General features: G+C 40.4%; 1 protein-coding gene across 7 annotated transcripts in view; it reads left to right on the top strand.

Moving 5' to 3' along the window:
* Nucleotides 1-26,133, top strand: part of arnt2 (aryl-hydrocarbon receptor nuclear translocator 2) — a 402,719-nt gene that overhangs the window by 189,535 nt on the left and 187,051 nt on the right. For all 7 annotated transcript variants that reach the window (XM_063065763.1, XM_063065762.1, XM_063065765.1 and 4 more), the window contains one exon: nt 23,239-23,315. In XM_063065763.1, coding sequence (XP_062921833.1) covers nt 23,239-23,315 — 77 coding nt within the window. The remainder of the gene's footprint in view (nt 1-23,238; nt 23,316-26,133) is intronic.

Here is a 26,133-nt window from a genome sequence, read left to right as displayed (position 1 = left end):
AGAACTTAGAACAGGCTAAACTATAGTCACTAATAGTGAAGGTATTGAATTTAGAAATGCACTAGAAATTAGACATATTTTGGAAGTTTGTAATGCTGGAGATGATAAAGATAAGGAGTGGCAAGAAGCAACAAACCTGAAATTTATTTTAAAAAAATTGATTTATCTCAACTAATGGACAACTGAGTTTTCAATTCTCTCGGTTAAATGGAGGGCAGAAAGATTGCACTGGAAGTCAAGACTGCTGCTAGGTAAAGATGGATTGCTTAGAAGTTGTGTAGATTCAGTATGTCACCAAAGCCTTTGACAATGTTCTACAGATACACAGTGGAGAGTATTCTATCTGCATCACAACCTGGTATGGAAATACTGATGCCCAGGAATGGAAAAGGGTACCAAAAGTGGTGGACACAACCCAGTTCATCACAGGCAAAGCTCCGTGCATCATTCAGTACATTACATGGAACAGTCACAAAAAAGAGACATCCATCATCAAAGATCCTCACCATCCAGGCCATGTCCTCTTCTCACTACCATCATTGCACATGAGGTACAGAAGCCTTGGATCCCACACACCAGGTTCAGGAACAGGAATTACCCTACAACCATCAGGCTCCTGAATCGACGTAGATAACTTCAACCACGACCACAGTGAACTGATTCTACAACTTACAGACTCACTTTCAAGGACCTTTTGCAACTCATGTTCTCAGTAATTATTTATTTGCACATTGGTTGACTGTCAGTCTTTGTTTATGTATAGTATCTTGTAAAATTCTACTGTATTTCCTTTTTTCCTGTAAATAACTGCAAGAAAAAGTAGTTTGGGGTAACATAAATACTTTGATTAAAAAATCTACTTTTAACTTAGTCTGGTTCAAACAACAGGTAAACTGTGACAAGTGAAGGGAATTATGAAAATAAGTACAAAATTGGGAGAACAAGAGTGGGACAAGACCACTACATCTGAGCACCAAAATTCTGACCAACTTTTACAGCAGCACCATTGAACCACTGTCTGGTCTGGGAACTGCAAGGCATCTAACTGCAAGATCCTTAGAGGATTGTGAGGACTGCTGAGAGGATCATCCGGGTGTCTCTTCCATCCATCCGAGATATTTATCAAAAGCTGTGTACCCAGGGCCCTTAGCATCATCAAGGATTCCTCCTATCTGATCCACAATCTCCTTGACCCTTTAACATCATCAGGCAGGAGATATGGTAGCATTAGAACAAGGACTGCTAGGTTGGGAAGTAGCTTCTTCCCCAGGCAGTGAGCCTACTGAACGCCCTGCCATCTCATCATTTATGAAGCACCAGGAGCATTATACACGCAAACACGAGGAAATCTGCAGATGCTGGAATTTCAAGCAACACACATAAAAGTTGCTGGTGAATGCAGCAGGCCAGTCAGCATCTCTAGGAAGAGGTACAGTTGACGTTTCGGGCCGAGACCCTTCATCAGGACTAACTGAAAGAAGAGCTAGTAAGAGATTTGAAAGTGGGAGGGGGAGGGGGAGATCTGAAATGATAGGAGAAGTTAGGAGGGGGAACGATGGAGCCAAGAGCTGGACAGTTGATTGGCAAAAGGGATATGAGAGGATCATGGGACAGGAGGCCTAGGGAGAAAGAAAAAAGGGAAGGGGGGGGAAAGCCCAGAGGATGGGCAAGGGGTATAGTGAGGGGGACAGAGGGAGAAAAAGGAGAGAGAGAAAAAGAATGTGTGTACATAAAGAATGTGTGTATACCTTGTTCAAAAAAGGGTAGTAAGGATAGTCCGGGTAATTATAGACCAGTGAGCCTTATGTCTGTGGTGGGAAAGCTGTTGGAAAAGATTCTTAGAGATAGGATCTATGGGTATTTAAAGAATCATGGTCTGCATGGCTTTGTGAAGGGCAGATCTTGTCTAACAAGCCTCATAGAGTTCTTTGAGGAGGTGAACAGGCATATAGATGAGGGTAGTGTCGTGGATGTGATCTACATGGATTTTAGTAAGGCATTTGACAAGGTTCCACACGGTAGACTTATTCAGAAAGTCAAAAGGCATGGGATCCAGGAAAGTTTGGCCAGGTGGATTCAGAATTGGCTTGCCTGCAGAAGGCAGAGGGTCATGGTGGAGGGAGTACATTCAGATTAGAGGGTTGTGACTAGTGGTGTCCCACAAGGATCTGTGCTGGGACCTTTTTGTGATTTTTATTAACGACCTGGATGTGGGGGTAGAAGGGTGGGGTGGCAAGTTTGCAGACGACACAAAGGTTGGTGGTGTTGTAGATAGTGTAGAGGATTGTCGAAGATTGCAGAGAGGCATTGATAGGATGCAGAAGTGAGCTGAGAAGTGGCAGATGGAGTTCAACCCGGAGAAGTGTGAGGTGGTACACTTGGAAGGACAAACTCCAAGGCAGATTACAAAGTAAATGGCAGGATACTTGGTAGTGTGGAGGTGCAGAGGGATCTAGGGGTACATGTCCACAGATCCCTGAAAGTTGCCTGACAGGTTGACAGGGTAGTTAAGAAAGCTTTTGAGGTGTTAGGCTTTCATAAGTTGAGGGATAGAGTTTATGAGTCGCGATGTAGTGATGCAGCTCTATGGAACTCTGGTTAGGCCACACTTGGAGTACTGTGTCCAGTTCTGGTCGCCTCACTATAGGAAGGATGTTGAAGCATTGGAAAGGGTACAGAGGAGATTTACCAGGATGCTGCCTGGTTTAGAGAGTATGGATTATGATCAGAGATTAAGGGCTTTACTCTTTGGAGAGAAGGAGGATGAGAGGAGACATGATAGAGGTGTACAAGATGTTAAAAGGAATAGATAGAGTGGATAGCCAGTGCCTCTTCCCCAGGGCACCACTACTGCTCAATACAAGAGGACATGGCTTTAAGGTAAGGGGTGGGAAGTTCAAGGGGGATATTAGAGGAAGGTTTTTTACTCAGAGAATGGTTGGTGCGTGGAATGCATTGCCTGAGTCAGTGGTGGAGGCAGGTACACTAGTGAAGTTTAAGAGACTACTAGACAGGTATATGGAGGAATTTAAGGTGGAGGGTTAAATGGGATGCAGGGTTTGAGGGTCGGCACAACATTGTGGGCTGGGCCTGTAATGTGCTGTACTATTCTATGTTCTATCTATATAAATAAATAACGGATGGGGTACGAGGGGGAGGTGGGGCATTAGCGGAAGTTAGAGAAGTCAATGTTCATGCCATCAGGTTGGAGGCTACCCAGACGGAATATAAGGTGTTGTTCCTCCAACCTGAGTGTGGCTTCATCTTTACAGTACAGGAGGCCGTGGATAGACATATCAGAATGGGAATGGGACGTGGAATTAAAATGTGTGGTCACTGGGAGATCCTGCTTTCTCTGGCAGACAGAGCATAGGTGTTCAGCGAAACGATCTCCCAGTCTGTGACGGGTCTCGCCAATATATAGAAGGCCACATCGGGAGCACCGGACGCAGTATATCACCCCAGTCGAGTCACTTCATAAGTGAAATATTGGCAATATTTCCTTTGCAATCACCATCAGCATAGGTGCACCACAAGGCAGTGTGCTTAACCCCCTGCTCTACTTACGACTGTGAGGCTAAGTACAGCTCCAATGTCATATTTAGGTTTGCTGATGAGGCCACTGTTGACCAGTGGTGACAAATCAGCATATACAGTACTGTGCAAAAGTCTTAGGCATATATAGCTAGGGTGCATAAGACTTTTGGACTTAACTGTAGTAATTTTATGTATTACGCTGTACTGTGCCACAAAAAAAAAATTTCATGACATGCGTGAGTGATGATGAGCCTGATTCTGATTTGGGTCTCTATTGTTGACTGAGAATGGACAGGGAGAGAGGAATCATGTTTGGGAAATGAAAAAGGAAGAGGGGAGGGAGTGGGAAGTACCAGAAAGACATTCTGTAATCAATACACCAATTTTTTGGAATCAAGTGATCTTGCCTGGTTCTCAGGGCTGATTATGTCTACACCTCCGCCAATCCCCACACCTGGCACTCCTTCTTTTCCCCCTGTCCCACACTCCTCCCATGATGCTTCAACCTTGCCATTCCCAATATCCTTTGCTCCTGCCAGATTTACAAACTATCTCTCTGCTCCACTTTGGCAATTACAGTACCATGCAAGAGATTTAGGCACCCTAGCTATATACAGTGCCTCTAAAAAAGTATTCACCACTCTTGGAAGTTTACATGTTTTATTGTTTTACAATACTGAATCACAGTGGATTTAATTTTGCTTTTTTTGACTCTGATCAACAGAAAATACTTATTCATGTCACAATGAAAACAGATCGCTACAAAGTGATCTAAATTAATTACAGATGTAAAACATAAAATAATTGATTGCCTGAGTATGCACCACCTTCAAGTCAGCATTTAGTAGATACACCTTTGGCAGCATTTACAGCCCTGAGTCTGTGTGAATAGGTCTCTATCAGCTTTGCACATCTGGACACTGCATTTTTTCCCCATTCTTCTTTCCAAAACTGCCCGAGCCCTGTCAGATTGCTTGGGGATTCTCAGTGAACCACCTTTTTCAAGTCCAGCCACAAGTTCACAATTAGTTTGAGGTCTGGACTCTGACTTTGCCACTCCAGGACATTAACTTTGTTGTATTTAAGCCATTCCTGTGTATCTTTGGTTTTATGCTTGGTGTCATTGTCTTGCTGGAAAACAATTCTCCCAAGTCACAGTTCCCTTACAGACTGCATCAGGTTTTCCTCCAGGATTTCTCTGTATTTTGCTGCAATTATTTTATTCTCCACCTTTACAAGCTTTCCAGTGTCTACTACAGTGAAGCATCCCCACAGCATGAAGCAGCCACCACCATGCTTCACTGTAGGGATTGTGTGTTTTTGATGATGTGCGGTGTTACTTACTCCAAATATAGCATTTAATCTGATGGCCAAAAAGCTCAATTTTGGTTTGATCGGACCATAGAATCTTCTTCCAGCTGACTTCAGAGTCTCCCACATGCCTTCTGACAAACTCTAGCGAAGATTTCATGTGAGAGTTTTTCAACAGCGGCTTTCTCTTTGACACTCCCCCATAAAGCTGCGACTGGCGAAGCACCCGGGCAACAGCTGTCTCCCACCTCAGCCATTGAAGCTTGTAACTCCTCCAGAGTTGTCATAGGTCTCTTGGTAGCCTTCCTCACTAGTTCCCTTCTTGCACAGTCATTCAGTTTTTGAGGATGGACTGCTCTAGGCATATTTGCAGCTGTGCTATATTCTTTTCATTTCTTGATGATTGACTTAACTGTACTTCAAGTGATATTTAGTGACTTGAAAATTTTCTTGCAACCATCTCTTGACTTGTGCTTTTCAGTAATTTTTTTCAGAGTTCTTGGAGTGTTCTTTAGTCTTCATGGTGTAGTTTTTGCCAGGATACTGACTCGCCAGCAGTAGAACCTTCCAGATGCAGGGTTTTTTTTAAACTACAATCAATTGAAACACCTTGACTGCACACAGGTCTCCAAAAGCAGATCTCCATTTTAATCATTCTGTGACTCCTAAAACCAATTTGCGGCATCAGTGATGATTTAGTGTGTTGTATTAAAGGGGGGGGGGTTGTGAATACTTCAGTAACCAATTGTTTTGTGTTTTATATTTGTAATTAATTTAGATCGCTTTGTAGATATCTTTTTTCACCTGGACATGAAAGAGTCTTTTTCTGATGATCAGTGTCAAAAAAGCCAAATTAAATCCACTATGATTCCATGTTGTAAAACAATAAAACATGAAACTTCTTGGGGGGGGGGAGTGGTGAATACTTTTTATAGGCACTGTATATGTGCCTAAGACTTTTGCATAGTACTATAGGAAGAAGGTTGTATATCTGGCTGAACAGTACAACAACCTCTCGCTCAACTCTGTTCTCACTGGTACCATTGGGAGGGAGATAGAGGAGCCTTAGGTTCCACCATCAGGTTCAGCAACAGTTATTACCCCTCAATAATCAGGGTTCTGAACTATGGAGAACTTCACTTGCTGCAACACTGAACCGGTTCCACAACTTATGGACTCTACAATTCATGTTCTCAATTTTATCTGCCTGTCTAATATCTATTTTATTTTTTTCTTTTTGTATTTGCACAATTTGTTTTCTTTTGCATTTTGGTTGTTTGTTCGTCTTTGTAGTTTTTCATTAATTCTTTTGTTTTGAATCTATTGTGAATGCTGACAAGAAAATTAATCTCGTAGTATATGGTGACATATATGTATTTTGATAATAAATTTACTTTGAACTTTGACTTAAAGTAAGCATTCAAGGCATTTCTGGTGTTTAAGACTGGCCTTTAATTTTTATTCATTCAAGGAATCTAGGCTTTGTAGGCTGAGCAAGCATTTAATTACCCATCCTAGTTGCCCTTGAGATGATGGTGGTGTGCAGCCTTCTTGAACTGCTACATTCTTTTAGGTGTGTGTATACCTACAACACTGTTAGGAAGAAAGTGCCAGGATTTTGACAACCCATCAATGATCACCCAATCTGAATTTGGCTTTTCCATTGTAAGAGAGACCACTTTGTAATATAGTATACTACAGTGGTCTCCAACCACCGGGCTGCAAAGCATGTGCTACCGGGCCACGAGGAAACGGTATGATTTGGCGATATGAGTCAGCTGCACCTTTCCTCATTCCCTGTCATGCCCTGTTGAGCGAGGTCATTACCCCGGCGTCATCCATGTCAGCGCGGGAAGGAGATCAACTCCTCGAGTTTGCAGATGACGGCGGGCTGAAAAGTATGTTTGACATAACATTTCTGCCGGCATTCTGGATCAAAGTCAAGGCTAGGTATCCTGAGATAGCCACGAAAGCACTGAAAACATTGCTTCCATTTCCAACGTATCTCTGCAATGATTGCAACGAAAACCAAATTGCGGAATAGACTGGACATAAGGAACCCCGTTCGAGTATTGCTGTCTCCCATCACCCTTCAATGACACCGTCTCGTTGCAGGGAAACAAGCCCAGGGCTCCCACTGTTTCAGCGATATTGGTGTGTTGCAATGATTTTATATGTTGATAGGGGGAAAATATGTGCTGTGTGTTTAATATCCAAACGTTACTTGAAATGTTATGATGCTATTGACTTGTAAGTGACTTATAGCACGGAAACAGGCCATCTCTGCCCTTCTAGTCCGTGCCGAACGCCACTCTCACCTAGTCCCACCAACTTGCACTCAGCCCACAACCCTCTATTCCTTTCCTGTCCATATACCTATCCAATAGTTCTTTAAATGATAATATCAAACCTGCCTCTACCACTTCTACTGGAAGTTCATTCAACACTTACTTCAAGCTCCCCTGTCCTCCCCTGATAATTGACTTATCACTATATTCATGCGAGGAAAATATGCGATGTGTGTTTAATATTAAATTCGTCAGATAAACCCTTTTAGAAACGAAGTTGAGTGTGTTAGCCACTTATCAACTATATTCCGGTCGTGATTAACACACCCTCGACTACAGTCACGCATGTGCACTGGTGCCCGTGCAAGGCTTCATGGTCATTGTAGTCTTTCTCGGGGTAAATGCAATGTATTTGACTGCTACTCTTGTCAGTTGGCAACCCTACCACCCCCACCACCCCCAGATCGGCCAGTCCGCAAGAATATTGTCAATATGAAACCGGTCCGCAATGCAAAAAAGGTTGGGGACCCCTGGTGTACTAGATTGGAGGAAGTGCAAATAAATTGCTTCTTTGTTCTTTTGGTCTGTGACTTTTGAGAAGGGAAGCAGTGAAGGACAGGTGTTCTATCTCCTCTGCTTGCATAGGAATTGCTGCCTTGAACTTATTTGACTGGATATCTAATTCCCACAGCAAATCTGGCTTCACCTTATCACAGATTTTAAAATATATTCGCTTTGTCGTTTTAAACTCTTCCAATCACCTTTCTCTGCAACTTAGTACAGCCTCTCTTATCTCCTTTACAAAGTGCTTATGAAAAGTCCTCAACCTGAGTCATATTAACTGATACCTTTTCCATATATTCAGTCTAATGTGCTGAATGTTTCCTGCATTGTTTCTCTTTATTCCCACAGTGTAGAACTGAGTTCGATTCCCATTTGGAGTTTGAAAAGATTTTACACAGGAAGCCCTGCGAAAGTAAAGTTACATGAAATGAAAGCAGCTCTCAGCATGGATTAAACAAAATCTGGGAGATCAAATGTAGATGAGTAGGATAGCTTGGTTATAAATTTTGTTCTGCAGGAGATAATATTTTATTCTACTGTATTCCCATAAAGTTCACTTTTCTGGATTATAAGTTTTCACAGTAACCTGGGAAATGACTATTGTTTGCCTTTGCCCAGTTATTCATTTCATTTTTATATGACCTTTTCAGAATGGCAGGCGGTGACTAGTGGGGTACCGCAAGGCTCAGTGCTAGGACCCCAGTTGTTTACAATATATATTAATGACTTGGATGAGGGAATTAAATGCAGCATCTCCAAGTTTGCGGATGACACGAAGCTGGGTGGCAGTGTTAGCAGTGAGGAGGATGCTAAGAGGATGCAGGGTGACTTGGATAGGTTGGGTGAGTGGGCAAACTCATGGCAGATGCAATTTAATGTGGATAAATGTGAAGTTATCCACTTTGGTGGCAAAAATAGGAAAACAGATTATTATCTGAATGGTGGCCGATTAGGAAAAGGGGAGGTGCAACGAGACCTGGGTGTCATTATACACCAGTCATTGAAAGTGGGCATGCAGGTACAGCAGGCGGTGAAAAAGGCGAACGGTATGCTGGCATTTATAGCGAGAGGATTCGAGTACAGGAGCAGGGAGGTACTACTGCAGTTGTACAAGGCCTTGGTGAGACCACACCTGGAGTATTGTGTGCAGTTTTGGTCCCCTAATCTGAGGAAAGACATCTTTGCCATAGAGGGAGTACAAAGAAGGTTCACCAAATTGATTCCTGGGATGGCAGGTCTTTCATATGAAGAAAGACTGGATGAACTGGGCTTGTACTCGTTGGAATTTAGAAGATTGAGGGGGGATCTGATTGAAACGTATAAGATCCTAAAGGGATTGGACAGGCTAGATGCAGGAAGATTGTTCCCGATGTTGGGGAGGTCTAGAACGAGGGGTCACAGTTTGAGGATAGAGGGGAAGCCTTTTAGGACCGAGGTTAGGAAAAACTTCTTCACACAGAGAGTGGTGAATCTGTGGAATTCTCTGCCACAGCAAACTGTTGAGGCCAGTTCATTAGCTATGTTTAAAAGGAAGTTAGATATGGCCCTTGTGGCTACAGGGGTCAGGGGGTATGGAGGGAAGGCTGGGTTCTGAGTTGGATGATCAGCCATGATCATAATAAATGGCGGTGCAGGCTCGAAGGGCCGAATGGCCTACTCCTGCACCTATTTTCTATGTTTCTATGTTCATTTCATCAATCTGTTCAAAAACAGGCTGAGCAAATAATTGGATGAGATGAAGTGAGGTACAAGTCATGCCTCCTCATTTTGATGTAAAGAGGCTGCATTGTGAGAGTAGATCCAGTACATTTTATTAAATTGCAAGAATCTTGTTCATCTGGAAGAGGTTCACACTTGGACTAATGATAAATAAGAAGAAATTGGGCACTTGCAGCAATTGAAGAAATGAGGAGAAACCATGCTGCAAAAACTTTATAAAGTTAAGTATTTTCTGCAATTCACTGTTTACAGATTATACCAACATTTAATATCAGTGAAAATAATTATCAAAAAGTAGACTGTCATAATTCCAGACTAAGAATTGGAATGAGAGAATGGAGAGAGAGAACCTGCACAGTCTATGCGGATTGGTGATAACATATCCTCCTCGCAGACGATCAACACTGGTGCACCTCAGGGGTGTGTGCTTAGCCCATTGCTCTACTCTGTGTATACGCATGACTGTGTGGCTAGGCATAGCTCAAATGCCATCTACAAATTTGCTGATGATACAACCATTGTTGGTAGAATCTCAGGTGGTGACAACAGAGCGTACAGGAGTGAGATATGCCAACTAGTGGAATGGTGCCACAGCAACAACCTGGCACTCAATGTCAGTAAGATGAAAGAGCTGATTGTGGACTTCAGGAAGGGTAAGACGAAAGAGCACATATCAATCCTCATAGGGGCTAAGGCACAGGACCGAAAGAAGCTGCAGAAGGTTGTAAATCTAGTCAGCTCCATCTTGGGCACTAGCTTACAAAGTACCTGGACATCTTTAGGGAGCAGTGTTTTAGAAAGGCAGCGTCCATTATTAAGGACTTCCAGCACCCAGGGCATTCCCTTTTCTCACTGTTACCATCGGGTAGGAGATACAGAAGCCTGAAGGCACATACTCAGCGATTCAGGAACAGCTTCTTCCCCTCTGCAGTCCAATTCCTAAATGGACATTGAAGCTCTGGACACTGCCTTACTTTTTTTAATGTACAGTATTTCTGTTTTTGCACATTTTTTAAATCTATTCAATATACATAATTGATTTACTTATTATTATGTTTTATGTATCATTTTTTTCTCTCTCTGCTAGATTATGTATTGCATTGAACTGCTCCTGCTCAGTTAACAAGTTTCACGTCACATGCCGGTGATCATAAACCTGATTCTGATTCTGAAATACAATTGTTGCAAAATCTTTCCATGATGGTATACAGGTTGTTTGTTTTGAAACAAAAATTAAAAAAAAACAACTATTCATCCAAAGATTTAATACCAATGGAAATATGATTGAATAGGTTTTGCTGTTTATGCACTTCATTGGAAATACCAGTGCTTTTGTTCGAAAAGACAAGATTGCATGTAAATGTGACTTTTCCCTGCTTTCGTTTTAAGTGATAACTTTATCTTTTAGACTAAATCTTATGATAGACCATTAGGCAGTTGGAAAAAGTTTCATTAATTATACTATTTCAGCTGACTCCCACCTGTAAATATTGTAAATATCCTCTCTGCATAACTGTATATTCAGCTACAGGTTGGCTCATTTTCAGATGGAATGCTAACAATATGTAATGACCTCACTGCTTTGTAAATTATAGTGCTGTCAAATAATTTTAAACATTAATTGTGATTAATCTTGCTTTTACAAAAGATTCCCTCAGGAAATTTTGGTTTTAATCACATATAATTGATACAATTACTGCCTCCATCAAGTTCATGTATGTTTAAATATGCCAAGAATGTACAGAATTTTGTTGGGAGGGAGGAATTTTAAACTGAACTGTTTATAGTGTAGGGTATAAGAATGATGTTGGATACAATTGTTGTGCTGTCTACCCAACAAATCACCAGCAAGTTTAAGAGACATTCATTTCCTGTACTTCTGCCTTTGTTCACTCAACAGCTGTTTTCACATTTTATTTAAGAATGTAAGCATTAGGAGCAGGAATAAGCTATGTAGCTCTGTGCCTGGTCTCCCATTTATCACAATCATGACAGGTATTCTACCCTAGTGCCTTTTTCCTGCATCATCAGCACAATATCCAGAGATCTATTGGTCTCTGTTGTGAATGGACACGAAGGCTGAGCCTCTGGGGTACAGAGTTGCAGGGCATGGTCCTATTCATGAAGTCATCTCATCTCAGTCTTAAATAGCTTACCACATATTCTGAAACTCTGACCCCTGATTTGAAATTCCGCTAGGGAAACATTTTCCCTGCATTTACCCTGTTAAGCACTTTAATAATGTTATAAGTTCCAAAGTGAAATTATTTCATTCCTCTAAACTCCAGAAAAATAAGGTCCAGTCTACTCAATCTCTCTTTAAGCAGCAAGCCCGCCAACATTCCAGGTTGGCCTTCAGTGGGGGTACATGCGGGCTGGAAAACCACATTGTGATTCCTGGTTCAAGGAACACGCGATGAAAAACAGAAAACTGTAGACCATTTAGTATAACATTTATCATAGGGCATTAGGGAAAGAAGAAATAATCATTTAGAGAAGCTTAATGCATTCAAAATAAGTTAGCATCGTTTTATACTAAAAATCTTGCTTGACAAATATGATAATGCCATTGGATATCAAGGGTGGATGGTTAGATTCACTCTTATTGAAGGTAGTTATTTGTTCACACTTATGTAGGCAAACATTGTTTACCACTTATTACCTCATGTCTGAAAGCTGAATAGTAGTTGGGAGCTATATGTTAGGAGGAAAATTTGGAGATGCTAGAAGGTAAGGCAGTATCTAGAGGACAGGAGCAACAATATTTTGGATAAGTTGCAGAGAGAGGGTGATGAAGGACATGCAAAGTTATGAGGGGCATATATAGGGTAGATAGTAAGAAAAATCCCTATTGCAGAGATGTTGAAAGCCAGAGGACGTTGGGTTAAGTCATAGAATCATAGAGAAATACAGTATGGAAACAGGCCCTTCAGCCAATCGATTCCCTACTGATTCCACACATTCTCAGCAGCTTTCCCAGGATCTACTACTCAATTACTCTTTAAGGGTCATTTGCAGAGGTCCATTGACCTACCATCATGCATATCTGTAGAATGTGGGAGGAAATCTGAGTATCCAAATTAAATCCTTACAGTCACAGCGAGAATGATCAAACCCCACACAGTCAGCACCCAATACCAGGGCTGAATTCAGGTTGCTGTTACAGGAGTCAGTGGCTCTACTAGTTGCATCACTGTGACGGCTTATAATGTAAGAATATGAGTAGCAGTCTAGATGATAATTGGAATTAGGGACATACTGCATGAAGGGGCAGTGAAGGCAAGTACTCTCACAACATTAAGAAGCACTTCAGATTCCAAGACTTAGAAGGCTGTGGGCCAAGTGCCAGTACAGATAGGTACTGATGATCAGCATGGACGTCTGGTTCCCTTCTGCATGACTCTGACAATAGTGAGAATGTCTGTGATAGGATGCAGACTGAAATAGTCAAGGTAGTAATTACTTTAAAAATGGACAGTTGGGCAAAATGATAAAAAGTCAAATTGAAACAAAGGTACAGACATATTTGTGAGGAAAGGTTTCATCTAAAATTGTTAAAGTCAATATTAACTCGAGGATTGTAATGGTCTGCTTGTAAGGTGAAATGTTAATTTCATGAGTAATGCTGGGCATCACTGGAAGCTAACGCCAGAGGCTGGATTAGGAATGGGGCAGAGATTTAAAGTGAGTGGAAGCAAAGTTGCCCTCTTGCTCTGAACAGGGGTATTCCATACAGTGGCACCCAGTCTGCATTTGTCTGATGCAGAGGAGAGTGCATCATGAATGCAGTACCTTTCATTGGACTTTTCAGCTGCAGTAAAAGGTTAAATAAGGTAAAAGAGCAAGTGTTGTATCAGACAGTGCTTTAAGAAAAGGAGTTATTGCTGGAGATAGAAGAGTGGGCTAGAAATTGTGTGATATTTTATGCTTGGTTTCTTACAACACATTAATGAAGATCGTAAATGGCTCAGGTCCCAGCACAGATGCATTCCATTCATTGCAATTCGCCAACTTGAAAATGATCAATTTATCCTTTTTTTTCTCTGACTAGTAACCTATACTCTGTCACAGTAATATATTGCCCTCATCTCCACAAATCCTTTTATGTGACATCTTAAATGCTCTTTGGAGATTCAAAGCAGTACACCCACTAATACTTCTGGCTACCCTGATCACTACGCATACAAAATGTTCTATTACATATACTAAGCAAGATGTTTATTGCAAAAAAAGTTATGCTTTTCCAAGAACTCTGTTTTTATATCTGTAGTAATGATTTTCCCAGCAACAGATGTTAGAATAGCTTCCCGGTAATTCCCTGTTTTCTTTCTTCCCTCCTTCATTGAATATCAGTGCTGCAATCCTTCACTGGTTTGCCAAAATTTGCACATTCCTCTGCTCAGCTATTTTGAACACTTACCATCCTTTTCAAAATCAAGATATTAAGAAGGTGGAGGTAAAAAGTAACAAAAAAATCTGGACATGGTGGAAACAAAAACCAAGTTAATATTTCAGCTGAATGAAGTTTCATCAAAATGGGAATGAGTTAGAAGTAAAAGAAGCTTTAACTTGCAGAGAAAGAAAAGAGGGAGGAGAAAGCAAAAGGGTAGGCAAAATGGAAAGACAGAAGAAGTGATGGTGCCTAGTGAAAGTGGATACCTAGTGAGTATCAGTGAATACAAGAAGTAGATCTGGAGAAGGTGGTAGAAGATGAACAAATATGCTAAATGGTAATTAAAAAAAAGGATAAAACTGAGAACTTCTCAGACATCCCACCTCTCCTGGAAGTTCCGGGAGTCTCCCGCATATTAATAGTGGCTGCCTGATGCCCGCAAATTATACACAATGTCCCAGAAATTGATTTTTATTTAGAGCAAGCGTGAGAGAACGCGCGAGAAAGAGCGAGAGAGCGAGCGCAAGAGCAAGAAAGCAAGTGCGAGAGAGAGCGACCACGAGAGAGAGAGCAAGAAAGCAAGCGTGCATGAGAGAGAGCGAGAAAGCAAGCGCGAGAGAGCGACCACGAGCGAGAGAGTGAGAGCAAGAAAGCAAACGCGAGAGAGTGACCACGAGAGAGAGAGTGAGAAAGCAAGCGCGCATGAGAGAGAGCGAGAGCAAGAGTGAGAAAGCAAGCACAAGAGAGCGACCACGAGCGAGAGAGTGAGAGCCAGAGCAGGAGCGAGAGTGTTCCAAAAAAAGAAAATATGAAAAGTACGTCACCCCAGACTACACTAAAGTGTACCCCTGCCTAATAGGGGTCAAAAATAATGACAGTGTTGCTTGCTGCACTGTTTGCAACAGTGACTTTTCTATTGCCCATGGTGGGTTAAGACTGTAAAAGACATGTTGAGGTGAGTTTAACAGGTGTCATTTGTTCATTAGCATAGCTAACGTTATTTAAACTAACTGGCTAGCTGCTAAGGAGCTACTCTATTGCAGACATCCCACCTCTCCCGGAAGTCTCCCGCAAATTGATGGTGCTACCTCCCTGAAATGAGCTTTTGCAGGGTGGGATGTCTGACTTCTGATGATCTGAAATTGATAAATTGAATATTAGGGCTGTAGTGTGTTAAAAGATGAAGTGTGATATAGATCAAAGTAGAGGTCAGTGTAGGATGGAAGACTTTGGGGAGAAAAAAGAGAAAAGATGAAATATGAAGATAAAGAAATCAATAATATGAAAGAGGATATCAGAATTTTTTTTCAGACTATAAAGAGTAAAAGAGAGGCAAGAGTGAATATATTTATTTACTTAGCAGTACAGCACGCAGTAGGCCCTTCCACCCTATCGAAACATGTTGCCCCAGCAACCCCCAAATAATTCTAACCTACTCAGAGGACCATTTAACATATTGGTATGTCTTTGGACTGTTTGAGGAAACTGGAGGACCAGGAAGACCCATGCATTCCACAGGGAGAACTTGCAGAAACTCCTTACCTACGTCACTGGAATTTGAACTCCAACACCCTGAGCTGTAATAGTGTTGGGCTAACTGCCACGCTACTGTGGTACAAGACTCTGGCTATATGAATCAGAAAGTACATCAGTGGACACACTCAATGTGCTTATGTAATTTGCTGGCAGTGAAGAAATTAGTTGAGCTAGGAGACAAAGAGTGGGAATAAAGGGGGCCATTTCCAATTGACTCAGTGACTAGAGGTTTTCTGCAGGGGTCGGTGTTGGGACTGTTTCTTTTCACATTGTACAGCGTGTCAGTAATTTAAATGAAAGAATTGATTGATGGCTTTGAGTCTGCAGAAGGACTTGGACGAACTGGGAGAATGGGCAAAGAAGCGGCCATCGGAATATAGTGTAGGGAAGTGTATGGTCGTGCACTTAGGTGGAAGGAATAAAGGTGTAGACTATTTTCTAAATGAGGAGAAAGTTCAAAAATCAGAGGTAGAAAGGGACTTGTGAGTCCTCGTGCAAGATTCCCTAAACTTTAATTTATGGGTTGAGTTAGTGGTAAGGAAGGTGAGTGCAACGTTAGCATTCATTTTGAGGGGCCTAGAATATAAGAGCAAGGATGTGATGCTGAGGCTTTATAAGGCACTGGTCAGACTGCACTTGGAGTATTATGAGAAGATTTGGGCCTCTCATGTAAGAAAATATGTGTTGGCATTGTAGAGGGTTCGGAGGAGGTTCATGAGAATGATTCCATAAATGAAAGGGTTAATGTATGGAGAGCATTAATGGCTCTGGACCTGAACTCACTGGAGTTTCAGAAGGATCGGGGGAGGATCTCATTTAAATGTATTGAATATTGAAAAGCCTAGATAGACTGGATGTGGTGAGGATTACTGTTTACGAGGGGTGATTAATAAGTTTGCGGCCTAAGGTAGAAGGAGTCAATTTCAGAAAACCTGGCACATTTATTTTTCAACATAGTCCCCTCCTATATTTACACACTTAGTCCAGCGGATGTGGAGCATACGGATCCCTTCTTTGTAGAAGTCGGCATCTTGGACCTCCAGAAGTGGTCCACAGCAGGGGTGATTGATAAGTTCATGGTCTAAGTTAGAAGGAGATGAGTTATTAACTTCAAACTTTCTGCATTATCACTCAAAGAGTTGAACTGCAGGTGCATGTAACGAGAGCTGTATCACTTATCCTCAATAGAATGTGAATATGTTGAGAAAGTATTTTATCACTACCAATTGGCCTTGATTTTTAATTGAATTTCTAAATTCTCCTGTCAATATCCTGCTTGCCTATGTAAAATAATTTTACTTTAAGATTCAAGTTCCAAAGTTAAATTTGTCACTCTGAATGCAACATTTTCAGCTAGTAAAATCAATTGCGGTGCTACTGTATACCAGATTAGTACAGTGTAAGCAATTGTGGGCAGTAGGCCCTATTTGGCAACGTACAGGCCAGTGTGTTTGCCTTAATTTCTTATGGATCAACTGTTCCACAATTCAATATATCTTTCCACCTGCTTCAGAAAAACAGTTTAATTTCCATTTGATTTTACTGTACTGCATAATCCAGCTGTGTAAATGTGTTGTTTCAGTTTGGAAAAAAACATGCTGCACTGATTCCCAGAGATAAAGCAAATTTATGTATCTCATAGAAGGAATGGGCACAGAAATGGGCCTTTCATCCCACAAATCCTTGGCAACCATCAACCACCTGTTTTTGCGCTAATTTTACATTAACTCATTTATTCTCCCCAACATTCCCATCAAATTTTCCTAGGTTTTCCCACTTACCTAAAACTGGAGAAATTTACAGTGGTCAATTAAGTATGGGAGATTTGCGATGTGGGAGGAAAGCCCATATAGTCAGGGGAGAAAGTGAAAACTCCACACTGTTGGCCCCTTGATCAGGATGGTACCCAGACTGCTAGAGCAGTGAACCAGCCGCTCTATTAGCTGCACTACTGTGCTGCTCTCATATGGTTCTCTCCTTATATGAGCTGTCTTGGGTCACTGGTTTTACACTGCTATATATAGCTAGAAACATGCTTTAACAATCAGATTTTTATTCTCTTTTTAAAGGAATGTGTTTCTCTGGGCTATTGGAACTGAAAATAGTGAAGAATGTTGGTCAATTAAACTCAGCTGAGAGAAATTTCAGAGTCTGTGGAGCCATGACCAGAATGAAATAATAATCTATGACTTGAGTTTCTTTGAAGATCTTGGTTCCTAGAAAATTCTTCTTCTAATCCATTGGGTTTTTAAGGAAATTTTGATCCTTCCAGAAATTTTCCGAATCAGATTTGATTAGAAATGAAATAAACATTAAAATTCAGTGGTTGGGAGGCATGTTCTTATTCCCCTGACATAATTTGAATTTGATTTTTTTTAGTATATTAAATTAATGTATAAGGAAATCTAAACTGGAAACTGGAATACTTTTATTATAAGAGGATCAGTGTCTATTTATAGGCGATTACTATTGAAAACCAACTAAAGTTGTACATTTAATGTAGAGGAGGAGCAGCCAATCAAAGGACTCAAAACAGCTCTTGACCTGCTTGATTATCTCTATATTCTGCCTGAAGTAGCAGAGTATGTCCACTATTTCAGAGTTTGGAGATTGCAGAGGAAGTGTCCGGAAGTGGTTTGCAGAGTTTCAATAATTAGGTATTATGCTGACCGGTTTAGCAAACAGAGTGGCGGACACCCCTACTGAAATCTGGAGGAAAACACACAGAGGATGCAGAGGGGGATCACAAAGCTGAGGAAAGAGGACTGGGTCGAGACAACAGAGACTTACGGAGAAGAGGAGTTCGGTGGGTAATAAAATGGACGAGTTGACGGCACTAGCCAGGAGTCAGAGAACATTTCGGGAGAGCAGTGTTATGTGTTTTACTGAAACGTGGTTGCACGAGGACATACCCAACCAAAACTTTTCCATGGAGTGCTTCCAGACCGTTCGGGCTGACCGGAAGTGCACTGAGAGCAGTAAGTGGAAAGGAGTTGGGGGCTTGCTGTTCTGGTTAACAACGGATGGTGCAATCCTGGTCATATTACGATCGAGGAATGTGTTTGTAGCCTGTATATTGAACTTTTTGCTGTTGGACTCTGGCCATATTCCACCGAGATACAACATTGGGCATCATGGGAGGTGGTTCCTGCCTGTGGCCATCGAACTTTGCAGCTCCTCCCATGGAGGGTCAGACACCCTGAGCCAATAAGCTGGTCCTGGACTTATTTCCATCTGGCATAGTTTGCATATTGTTGTTTGATTGTTCGTGGTTTTTGTATTGCTATATTTATGCTCTATTCTTGGTTGGTGCAGCTGTAACGAAACCCAATTTCCCTCGGGATCAATAAAGTATGTCCATCTATCTATCTATCTATCTAATGATATGGGGAGAGGGGGGGGTGGTGTATGGATGTGGTTGAGGATGGTTGGAAAAATCAAAACTTGGACTGTTTGGGAAATTAATAAGGATACAGTTGTTGCCAGGGATATGCAAGGGGATGCAGTGGTGCTGTAGGGTGGGGAGTGCTAAATGCAATGGATTGTCTAAAGGGAGAAAAATTAAAGTTAATTTATTCTTGTGAAAAAAAGGCATCTATCTAGAAGAGATGGAATCGACTCACTGGCAGCAGTTCAGGTAAGGGTCAGGCTTTCAGAGCTGAAAGAAGAGTCAGTCATCATTTCCAGTGTTTGAGGTTTGGCAGTTCAGAGAAGTCTGCAGGTTTGAAGTCTGTTTGTGATATGGCCGGTATATGAGGGGTCTAAGCTGGAGAAATGCAGGGTTTTTGGCCATTGTATGACTGAAATTCCCTGGTTTCCTAGTCCCTAGAGTACAGAGTAGGCAGAGCATGATTTACAATATATTTTATCAACAAATAGTTTTTGCAGATAATACATATCAATTTGCAGTATTATGTGACTATCTGTAATCAAGTAAAATACATGAAACATCACTTTGATGAAAGTTGTTGCTGTAATCAAATCTTCTCACTTTGGAAACTTTGTTATCTCAGAAATTCTATTATAGCTTTGAATATTTCACCACAGTTTTTCAGTAATTTTAAACCCTTAGTAAATGTGATAAACAAGTTACTGGAATAGATACTGTGAGTTATATAATGGTAACTAAATTGCAGTCACTTGGCCCAATAATATGTTATTTTTCCTGGTCTTGGGTTTGGTTCTATTCAAATGCTAAGCTGCTAACTTCACACTGATTTTGGTTGAATTTTGCTTTGAAGGGTGACTCTCCCCTCATAAGGGTTGTGGAGGATGTGGTGTTTATCCACTCCAGAAATATGGGGACTTAGAAAATTTATGGTATTAATTGTCAGGCAGTCCAGATTTGACAATACTCAGTCAAATGGACCATAGCACACCATACGTCAACTCACAACATGTAGCCAGCATGACAAACTATCTGCTCTCTACCTCTGCTGCTTAAAGACATTATCAGGTACTTGCAAATTTGTTGGTGGCTTGTTGGAATGCCTTTTTATGGAGAAGACTGTTATTGGTCTGCTAAATGTTGTTGCCCCTCTAGAGTCTGTAGGCATCACAAGAACTTTCATATTATGACAGCTAGGATCAAGCCTGGGGAAACACTTCAACTGCCTGAACTTCTGTGGATGTGCCCTGCAATGTACTGTAGAATAAGTCTCCATTTTGTTAATGCCTACCTGTAGGATCCTTCATATTGTGGCAAAAATGAAGGGTCACCCCTTGTTAATGAAGAATAAGAAATCAGGAGGTGCAACTTGGCTACTAATTAAGTTATGATTTGAGTATGTACACTCTCAATTAACCGTTCCAATACAGTTTTATCTGTTGCTGATCTTCTCAATATCCACTTGACCACAAATAATGAAAAGTAATCAGCAGCAACAAACAATCCTCTGGAGGAACTTAAGTGCATTGAGGAGCATGTGAGAAATGAAAGGAGTTGTAGACATTTTGAGTCAAGATTCTGCATTAGGTTTAATCACATTACCATCAGCTTGAAATGATTATATTACCACTCTAGAGTGGATAGTTCAGTGAGTGGCAGATAGATTTCTGAATGTTCTGTGATCCTTGCATGCAAAGTTCCAATATGGAAGTCTGAATTTGTAGACTGAAGGCTGAGCTAGCAAAGCGGACGTCTGACATTTCACTATTTGATGAATGGATTTAAGTCATTAGTCACTGGGCAATATTTGGCTCTGCATGTGTTGAAATAAAGCTGGCTATTACTTCATATTGGAAAAGGTGGGCTCCGTGCACAGATGTTTGCAAGAATGTCACAGGATATCCATATCTTTGATATCTTAGAAAACCCTTTTGGCTGAGGTGCCAAGCATTAATTGTGCACATCCATTAGTTTTCTTGTGTAAGATTGCTTTTCAGAGGTCTTTGCAGGAAGACTTTTCTGTGACTTCACCCTCCAGGAACCCGCAGTGAATCCTTTCCCCAGCTCTGCCTGTTGTTACCTATGGATACGCATGTGCAGACCTGTCTTTGTATTAACCTGTAGAATATTTTTTATCTTATTCCGCTGGTGTTTAGGGCAGCAATGAAGGTCTTCCATCTCTGGTAGTGTTCAGGGCTTCCTTCATCATATCAGTAGCTTCTTTCGGTTTTCACTACTGTCAGTCATGCAAGTCCCTGGTGGAGACTCAGGAATACCATTGCACTCAGATGTAGAAGGACTCTTCATTGCTGTTCCCATGACAATTTTGTTTTACCAGTCAGGGTTGTTAGCCCTGAGCTGAACCCTCGAACCTGGAGGACTGGTGCACCACTCTTAGTCTGGCCTCTACCCTTTGACCTGTTTGGCATGGGTGACCCTATAAAGAGCCAAAGTATAAAGCCTTGACTCCAGCAAACATAACTCTCCAGGTCATTGAGGCACACAAGCCTCCAAACCACGACAAGGTTGTGTTTCTTTTGGAGATATAGAATATTTATAGTGTATTTGAGTTGGTAACTAATTTTCAGGGTGAGTGGCATATACTTTGTTCATCACAGTCCTGCCAAGTCATCTGTGACTAATTTGGGTGCCTTTAGCTATCTGAAAGGAAAAGGGCACATGGGTAGGGTTATGGACAGGCAAGTTATACATTCGTCCCTGCATCATCTTCAGCTTGTAAATCAGAAGACTATATGGATGGAGAGGAGGAAGTGAAGTATGAAAAGGAAGGTCATTCTAAATAATCTGGTTTCTGTTCAGCAACTGGTCTTGAAGACTGTATTGACCATTGCAATAATGGTCAACATTTTGTCTTCTAATTTAGGCTAGGCGGATGTGGTGTGGCACAAGTCGCTAACTGAAGCCAGGCTTATTCCTAGCCAGTTTGGTGATATGACCGGTTTATTTATAAATCTGAATGAAGTTTCCCAGCCCATCCAGTGAAGGAAGTTTCTCTTCTCCATTGTCTCACTGATGTGAGGACCTTCAGGGATGTGCTTGGCTGCTTACACTTGTTTTATGATCTTATCCGTTGTTCCCCTGAGGCATAGGGAAGGACTTCTACCGTCTAAAAGCTGTAGGACTGGCTTTACGTAGTGCTGCTGCCTAGCTTTAATCTATCACTGGCCACTCATGATAATGGGCTAGGAATTAAATGACAGCAGTCATTTGCCAGGTGCCAGGTTCCTGATACCATGTTAATGGCTTAGCACCACAATTCTGTTTGCATAATACATTGGGTGAAACGAGCCTTTGCTTCCAGTGACCATTTTCTAGCGTTGATGGGATTTGGTCCTCTGATGTTTTGATCTTTTACTGTACTAGTATAATTTAAAAGGAGCTTGTTTGCATTATTAATACATCCTAAGAAAGTATTAATTATTTATTATGCCAATGTGCAAAACTGAAATTGCTATCTTCCAGCCATCAAAACCTCCTAGCCTAGAGGCCTGAAAATCACTACAATGTGAGCAATGGATTTTGCTTGACTAAGAAACAGATGTTTGCACCCGTTGAAACTCCCAATTTTAACTTTGTACTCCCCAGACGGCATTAACATTCACACGGAATTGCATTTTGCAGTGAAAAGCATTTTGGAACTATTAGAACTTTCACCAACAATACTAAATTTAAAATTTTTAAAATTGTTTCAAATCACTCTTGAAACTCTTCCATCCTTTTTCTTACTGTGCATCAGCTCTTCCAACTATTACATCAAACTCTTTAGTTACTGTCTTTATTTGTAGCCATTAGTGGGTGTAACTTCAGTAAGTGCTTATGGCCTTAGGTTACAGATCAGCAGTGATATTTTGAATGGCACTATGGCCTGTTGCTGTGTTCCTAATCTCCACATTCCATAGTTCCTTCCATAAGGTTCCCTTTCTCTCTTGTGCAACACCCTATTCTTTCACTAAGCTTTTGCTGTCATCTTAAGTGTACCCTTTGCTTGTGCACTCTTTGTTTGATTAGCCCTTTGTGCAAATTCAGAGCCTCTTTACTACATAAATGGAGCTTTCCTTAATATAAACATATTAAGTGCAAAGAATATTCAGTTAGACACCAGTTAAATAACAAATCAGTATATGTCCAAGCCCAAAGCCTAAAATCTGATCTATAAAGTAAACTAGAGCCAGTATTTGGGATTCTTATCATAGGTAATTAGATAATTTTATACATTATTTTAATACATAAAACAACATACCCCATCTTCATGCAATGTTGAATTATGTATCATGTCCATCATGGGATTGCTTTATAAGAGCAATGTGATTGATTCACATCGTCTGTTACTGCAGGGTGTATACCAGAACAGTGGATATTTTGATACTTCGCAATTTTATTTGGCAAACAGAGTGCAACCAGCAAATTCTGCTGAAAGGTTCAGAAATAATAGCAGTGGGGTGTGTTAATAATAACAGCATGACGTATTCTTTGTTTGGCAGGAATGAACATTCCAGAAGAGGAATCAGATGGTGGGCAAAGCAGTAAATTTTGCCTAGTTGCAATTGGACGACTTCAGGTACTTGACTGCGAGTGTTGAGGAAATCATATAGTTGTACATTTTTACCAATAAGTCTCTTCAGTCCAGTTTCAATCAAACCAGTACACTTTGATACTGTGGGGGAATAAAAATATGGATAAAACAAAAATTTATCCAATCTTTCCCTGCACCCACTTTACCCCTTTCCCACAGCCCATACCAGGCACTCATATTTCAAAACCAGGGAAGCTAAATGGGGTAGTTTTGTAGTCTAAGACAAACTTATTTTTAATATGTCGGTCTACATCAAAATGTTTTCCAAGAGGCCCTGTTTTACCACGCTGAAGCAATAAACTGAGATTAAATTTTGATAACTGTAAAATTATATGAAAGTCTATTTGTCTTTCATTATTAATCACATGATGATTTAAATATTTGCTTAAATGCTATTTCATTGTTACATATTGATTTACATATTGATTCACATGATTGCTTCAAGAGTTGTTTTCAAAGTCACAATGTGGTTGATTGTAAATCAGAAACAGAATTAGGAACATAATACTGGACAATTTTCTGAATGTTTTTGCAAAATTGTTTTAATATGCAGCTAGTTAACACAGAAGAATTCCATTAACCTTTTAAGTTGTACATTTAAATCATTCCATAAATACAGGCTTCTCCTTTCAGTTGTAGTGTGGAGGTGTCGTATCAAATTTATCCAATGGGTTACATTTATTCAGTTCTGCCTGTTTTGCCTTTTGAAGCTTATAGTCAGTTCAGTTGTACTGTTATGATTGAATGTTCACATCACCAGTTTATGAATTGCATTGCATCATTGCAAATTAAAATATTTCATGGTGAGTCCTCCACCATCTATATAGCAGGAATCACTGTTGAATGGAGGCTCAGTTGGAGCAGCCACAGACAGTAAATATTATTGCTACAAGAACACTTCAGAGGCTGAGTAATATTCAGATTTTCTTACAACACAGAAAGAGGCCATTTCCTCTACTAAGTTTATGTTGCTTTTCCTCTGGTAAGTAAGTTGCCTCCCAAGGCCTTCCCACCACTGGAGTATGATAGAATACTCTCCACTTGCCTGTTTAGGTCAACACCATCCAGAACAAAGCAGCCTGCAAAATTGGCACTTCACCTTAAACATCCATTTCATCCACCACGAATGTAAACTGTCTGCAGTGGTATCATCTACAAAGAGCACTGCAATTACTCACCCTGATCACTCTGATAACACTTCCAAAACCTACAGTCTGTACTGCAAAGGGCAGAAAGAGCTTGAGAATGCTTGCAGGTTTCCCTCCAAGTTCTACATTTCTATACTGACTTGTAAATCTATCATTGGTCTTTCATCATTGCTCCATCTAAGAATTGGAACTTCTTTCCCAATAGTGCTTGTGAGAACAGGTTTAGAAGACTGCAGTGGTTCAAGAAAGTGTCTCAACATCATTTTCTCAAGAGCAATAAGTACTGGTTTTACTAGCAACCTCTACAAATCAAAAAATAATTCCTCTAGATATTTTGCCATTTACCTGAAATTTAACTTCTAGTTACACACCCTCCTGGCAGTAGAAATGGTGTTAATTTCCATATATTTTTGAACAACTCTATCATAGTGACCAGTTAACCTTCTTATCTGTAGTAGCAATAGTATCAGTTTTATAAGTTTCTCCATACAAATAATTTCTTCAGATAAATATCCGTTGCTTCCTCTCCAGATCTTGATATTTTTCCATAAGTGATAGTGAGGTGACCATGATTGGACCCAGTAATCCAACAGAGGCCAAACCAATGGTTTATAAAAGTATAGCTAATTTTCTTGCTTTTGTGTCTGTGCCTTTATTATGAAATTCTGAATTTGATATACCTTTTAAACTGCCTTGTCAATTTTGAGATTTTGTGATTATGAATTCCTAAGTTTACCTATTCTAGCAGTCTCTTCAATATGTATATATTATACTCTCTTCATCTTAATTTGACTATGCATCATTGCACAATTATCTAAATTCTTTTTATTATTTCCATTATAGTTTATTTCATCTCAAAGCTTTGTATCATCTGCAGACTTCGAACAACTGCTCATTTGTGGTCATAAACTACAGCCCCTTCATCTATCCCTTGCCACCACTGTGACCTTTTCTCCATTCTAAAGCGTTGCTATTGGAATGATTATGATGTCTTTTTTGTGGCATACTTCATAGCCATGCTATCCCTGTCACTGATTTATTGGCTTTAGTTTTGCACTTTATTAGCATTGCACTTTATGGACTTAAGTCCATAAACATGTAAAATCATATATGAAGGAGATGAGTGTTCACTCATAAAGGTGGGTGGCCTTGTCATTTTGTAAATAGTTCATTCTAACTTTCTTTTACGATGATATGCCAAATATTTTTGGGATTTTAACCAATGCTGAACAATGGCAGTGGAGATAGATACTAATCACAAAGCCATGTGTAAATTAAAAATCAGTTTTAGATATGGAACCACTAATAACATCAAACTTTAAGCCAGTGATTTGTATCAATCTTTTGAATGCTTAACTACTTAGCTACATGCAATGGTAAGGGAGATCCCATTTTAGGAGAAACGTCATCAGTAATTGGCGTAATTGGCATAATGGCTTAAATTAGCATGAGCACACACATTTAAAATGGTAAAAACTAGCACCGGCTTTGTACAAGCTTGTGATAAAACGTATTCATTATAATGAATCATTAACCGAAGTTTAAGGGAATAGACTTCAATTATGCTGTTAATGTTAACAAACACTGGCTCAGGGTTTTTGGAATTTCAGCAAGTATAATTTTAGACAGTTTTGCTGACATACACAGTAAGTAGT

This window comes from Mobula hypostoma, chromosome 13 (assembly GCF_963921235.1).
Source record: "Mobula hypostoma chromosome 13, sMobHyp1.1, whole genome shotgun sequence".
Taxonomy (NCBI): domain Eukaryota; kingdom Metazoa; phylum Chordata; class Chondrichthyes; order Myliobatiformes; family Myliobatidae; genus Mobula; species Mobula hypostoma.
This window is presented reverse-complemented; position numbering and strand designations above follow the sequence as displayed.